The sequence below is a fragment of the Anguilla rostrata genome, chromosome 4, assembly GCF_018555375.3.
Source record: "Anguilla rostrata isolate EN2019 chromosome 4, ASM1855537v3, whole genome shotgun sequence".
Classification (NCBI taxonomy): domain Eukaryota; kingdom Metazoa; phylum Chordata; class Actinopteri; order Anguilliformes; family Anguillidae; genus Anguilla; species Anguilla rostrata.
Window position 1 is genome coordinate 7,051,110 of NC_057936.1, and position 5,435 is coordinate 7,056,544.

Genomic DNA, 5,435 nt, shown 5'->3' on the forward strand with positions numbered 1-5,435 from the left:
AAATAAATAAATAAATAAATAAAAACTTTTGAGAACCTTATCCTAAACAACTACTTTACGGAATGCACTGGAGTTTCCGGCCGTGAGACTTTCAGACTGGGCATACGGCACAGGAGAAATAAAATATAAAGATTAACACGATGATGGGCTGCATTTCAACATGATTTCCAGGACATGTCACAGAACTGTAGCGGAGTAAAACACATAAATCCTCGTGTTACCACAAGGAGCAACATGTTAAACGAACCTGTGTGAAGAGAATGTTTTCTTAAAGAACTGAAAATGTTTTTATTCATATTAATGGCAAAACAAGACCAGGAAACAGGCATACAAACATGGCTTTAATAACACTATAGGCTGTAGAGAAAAAAAACAACAACAAAAAAAACATCTTGAAATCAAGTGCATCTCAGCAGTCGAGAGGAATTTCGCAAGAAATGTGATCTGTGAAACTACCACCCTCTCACCAAGCAGGCAGTTTTTACCACTTTATTTAACATCGGCATTCGACAAGTCTCTTGTCAGACTAACAGACTGTAGTACATTAAAAAAAAAAAAAACATATTAACAAGGATTTTTGTTCAAGTTCACGCCCCCCCCCCCACCACCACCACCACCCATCCCCCCAAAATTGCACCAGACATGGCACTTAATTTTAGTCGCTACTTTTAACAACACGGCGCATCGGGCTGCGGGATTTTTAAGCCGAAGCCTTGCTGCCAGCGGTGTCGTCATTAGCCGCGAGAGCGCGGGTCTCAGCTCCGAAGACGCCGGAAAAACGACTACTCCGCCCGTCAGAGAGGGATCAACGCGGCTTATGACAACAGCTCCAGCTGTCTGAGTTAATGAGTAACGTGTAATACCCATTACCCCACTCCCAATTCCTTTCCTCATCCCCACGATAACAGTCCAATGGTCGTGCTGTCGCTTCTCTACCCTGCCGCGGTTGGTGGACTAGTGTTTAAACTCTGTCTGCTAAGAACCTCGTACCTGGACTCATCCGATGACAGCACGAATTAGAATAAGGTCTCATTTTTCACATTTAAAAAGGTTTTGACACACAGCCTGAGCTTTTCTTGTCTCTCGCCTTTTCACGAAAAAAATGGCTCCAGGAGACAAGTTTAGGAACAAGGCTGCATCCCAGGGAAGCTTAAAGACAGCTTCTCCACTGACAAAACTTCAAATATGTTTGTTTTCTTTCAAAGCTGCTGATTTTCTCACTCCCCTTACTGATCCCACTGAACCCTCGGCCCAGTGCGAAGCCAGGCGATAATTTTAAACTGCTTTGCAAATCCTAGGTGATTTAAAAGGACCTTTGGCTCTCCGGGGCTGCAGTTGAACCAACATACACATACACCGAATGCACCTCGTGAGCAGCCTGCAGGCCTTCGAGCTTAAACGCCGAACACACAGCTCAACTTCAACCAAACTTGTTCAGCTTCGACCTAACCTCTGGCTGCCTGTAGCTCGTTAGCATCACTAGCTAGCATCAGGTCCAACCCAGTACTGGCAGAAGGCTTGTGAAGCAACAGAACGCAATTCCTCATGCAAAAAAAAAAAATACCCAGCGATTTCACAACGCTCTTCTTCCACACGCCTTAATGTCTGGAGTCCACATACAGGGCCGGGTCTAGGGCAAGAAAAACATCTCTTTGTTTTCCATCTGTGACACAAACAAACACCTCTGACAAATAAATATGACGACACAAACAGCCCTGTCCTTCCATTCATACAGTAATCCTTCAGCTTAATAGAAAAAAAAACATTATCTGAACAACAACGCAAAATCAATGTAAAAAGAATATACAAAAAAGATTTTGGAAGGATCCCTGTGTAACAAAAAAAATAAAAAATAACTTGGTCCCAGAAATATCAAAGGGGGGTAGAGAAAGCCTCCCTGTGGAATTACTACCCAGACAATTACTTGAGCTGCAAAGGTCTTTCTTCTGTATCTGCAAAAACAAAAACACATTTAAAAAAAAATCCCAACAATTATCAGTTCAGCCCTTCCCAGCATGCACGGTCTGCTGTCAATCACTCCCCCCAGTTCCCAGAGGCCAATTAAGGTCTTTCTCACTGAACAGAACAACAGTATTACGCTTAGTGCTCGTAATTTTATGCATTTACAAGATGGCGACAGAGGCTGAGGCCAGACTGACTGAAAAAGAGAGCATCCACGTAAAATTTTAGGGCTTCAGCATGAGGGCCATCCTCTTAACAGGAGAGCCAAACACCAGATAGAAACATCAAATAGATACATATACACATTGAGCCAGCTGACTGTTAGCCAGTTGAGATTAGCAACTAAATGCTCAATTCATACGCATTCACAATCATTACTTCAGGAGGGGGGGAGAGTTAAATAGCACTGGCAGCCATAAATGTCTCAGCGATATATAACACATTTAAAATGAATGTAGCTTGATATACGAACGTGAACGAGACAATCATTTTAGAGTCTATTCATCCGTCCAGTTCTGTCTTTCAAAAAATCTCACGGAAACGACGGCGTGTGAAAACTGACGCAGAAATTAGGACTGAAGGCCGTCGGGACCGATAAGGGCGGGAGTCCCAACCGCCCAATCAGAGCGCGGCCCTCCTGCCCAACCGCCCAATCAGAGCGCGGCCGCTCGGCGGCTCTCTTTGCAGGAGCGGGGAAAAGTCCACCGACACCCCGGTCCGTTTCAGTTCCTGGCGGCGATGACCACGGACAAGGCGACCCCGCCGATGGCGACCGCGGTGGCCCCAAACAGCCATTTCCAGGTGACGCCCTGAATGGGGGGGGGGGAGAAGAGAGAAGAGCGCCGCTGCGTTTACCAGACAGGAGCGACTCTCGATCGAAGCGCCGCGTGGGCGGGCGCACGACAGTCACGTTTTTAAACTTTCAAACACGTCGATGCGGCGTGCCAATGTCAGGTCGCACCTGCGAGGGGTCACGCAGGTCGCTAAAGGTTATCTAGCCCGCCTGGCGGGTTGGGGAGTCGCATTTAAACAGCGAGCAACTGGAGCACACACACACACACGTGCGCGCACACACACACACACACAGGCAGCACTGTCCTTCAGAATCCATCGCTGCGTCAACAAAATTTCACAACGTGAGGCCATTTCCTTTCCCTCTTGCGCAAGCGAGCGATCGGGTGACGCGTCACTGCTGAGAAGGATCTATGAGGGAACATTCCATTCAGTCAAATCGCTGTGTTCTGAGAGCCAGCACGTGAGTTCCCTATAGAGCTTTAGCATCTCTGACACTGCAGAGCTGAGCTGCCCAACCCTGTTCCTGGAGATTCTACCGTCCTGCAGGTTTTCACTCCAACCCTAACAAAGCCACACACCTCATTCAGCAGCTAGAGCAGGGCTGCCCAGCCCTGTTCCGAAAGATCGACCGTCCTGTAGGTTTTTACTCCCAACCCTCACAAAACACACCTCATTCAGCAGCCAGAGATCTCGTTGAGCTGATAGTTAGCTGATAATGATAATGAGTCAGGTGTGCCAAATTACGGTTGAGATGAAAACCCACAGGAAGGTGGATCTCCAGGAACAGGGCCGGGCGGCCCTTCCGTAGGGCCACGCGCACTTTCGCCATCCGTCTCACCCATGAGGACTTGGCCCCGTGCTTCTGCACAGGTCCGGACGAGGGGTTTCCCAGCATCTTCTTGTACATGGCCTGCTCCATCCCCTTCTGCTCCGAGTGCTTCTTCACCAGCTTGGAGAGCTCGGCGTGGATGGTCTGCGGAGAGAGAGCAGAGAGGATTGTGGGCCGACGGCACCGTTCTGCACCGCCACGGAAGCTCGGTGTGACGCAAAACCTCATTTTTCATCATCACAGACACAGAAAAGACCGCAAGAATTACACCTTAACAAAGTTGCATTTTCCACCGATTAAAAAATCGTACTACGCTTACAGTTATACAAAAGGGAGCATGCCTTAGTAGCACTGCCAAAGAACACGATGTGGAAAAATCAACAGTGTTTGATAAAAAACAGAGCCAGAACAAAATCAAACAGTTAAAGGCACTTTAACTTTAAAGTAAGCAGGGCACTGGAAAGGAGATATACTGGTCAGAACGAATGCCCTATCCTTATTACCGCTGGTAGAGGTTATCTGCTGATTCAAACCAAGGTTTACAGCTGCAAAATGAGAGTAGCCGATATGAAAAAGAACGTGACTATAACGTAAGTAACAATCGATAAAGAACTTGTTTGTTGAATTGGTTTATCCTGACATCACTTCTCCAGTTCTCAACGTCATGAACGTTTCAGAGATGCAAATGACCCCAAACGCTCATGTAGGATGTGTGCTGTACATTCCCCTGGCTGCATTTTCTCTGAAGAGTCACATGGTTTCCCCGCCGATGTAAACAGGAACCTCGCTTTACCTAGAATGTTCAAGGGAAAAAAAATGTGGCCTGACTGGCTCGAGCAGGCACTTTCATCTACGGGGTTTGACACCGTGCTCCAAGACCTCCCTGCAGTTCACAGGAACTGACACAACGTCACAGAGAAAGTGGTTTCCCCTCAGTGAGGAAGTGGGAGAGCGCGCTAGAACAATACGTCTAATTCACAGATTTACACCGCGTCAAATGCGACAAGCAAGTCACGCTAACAGTCCCGTGTGAAGTAGTCTTTTTGATGGTACCAGCTACGATGGTGACCTGAATGCCATCAAACCACTTACAGACCGCATCACTGTGCATACCCCAACTGCTGTGCCCTAAAATATAATGCACATACCAGTACAGGACACCCTAAACCAGGGGTGGCCAACTCCTGGGTCCTGGGGAGCCGCAGGGTCTGCAGGTTTTTGTTTTGACCTTAAATACAACAACCACTTACACAAAATGAACCAGGTGAGGTGAGTTAACTGTGTAATCAACTGCTTTAATTGATCAATCAAGTGCCGAGTAAAAACAAAAGCCAGCAGACCCTGCGGCTCTCCAGGACCTGGCCCTAAACTCTAGTGCACACTCCAGTACAGAACACCCTAAACTCTAGTGCACACTCCAATATAGCACACCCTAAACTCTAGTGCACACTCCAATATAGCACACCCTAAACTCTAGTGCACACTCCAATATAGCACACCCTAAACTCTAGTGCACACTCCCATATAGCACACCCTAAACTCTAGTGCACACTCCAGTACAGAACACCCTAAACTCTAGTGCACACTACAGTACAGAACACCCTAAACTCTAGTGCACACTCCAGTACAGAACACCCTAAACTCTAGTGCACACTCCAATATAGGACACCCTAAACTCTAGTGCACACTCCAGTACAGAACACCCTAAACTCTAGTGCACACTACAGTACAGAACACCCTAAACTCTAGTGCACACATCAGTACAGCACACCCTAAACTCTAGTGCACACTCCAGTACAGCACACCCTAAACTCTAGTGCACACTCCAGTACAGCACACCCTAAACTCT

The 5,435-nt window shown here is 47.2% G+C and overlaps 1 protein-coding gene across 1 annotated transcript in view; it reads right to left on the reverse strand.

Moving 5' to 3' along the window:
- Positions 1-263: 263 nt before the first annotated feature.
- The window catches only part of fkbp8 (FKBP prolyl isomerase 8), a 17,622-nt gene continuing 12,450 nt past the window's right edge, over positions 264-5,435 (reverse strand). The window contains exons 8-9 of the mRNA XM_064330338.1: positions 3,596-3,730; positions 264-2,771 (exon numbers count right to left, since the gene is read on the reverse strand). Coding sequence (XP_064186408.1) covers positions 2,685-2,771; positions 3,596-3,730 — 222 coding nt within the window. The 3' untranslated portion in view covers positions 264-2,684. The remainder of the gene's footprint in view (positions 2,772-3,595; positions 3,731-5,435) is intronic.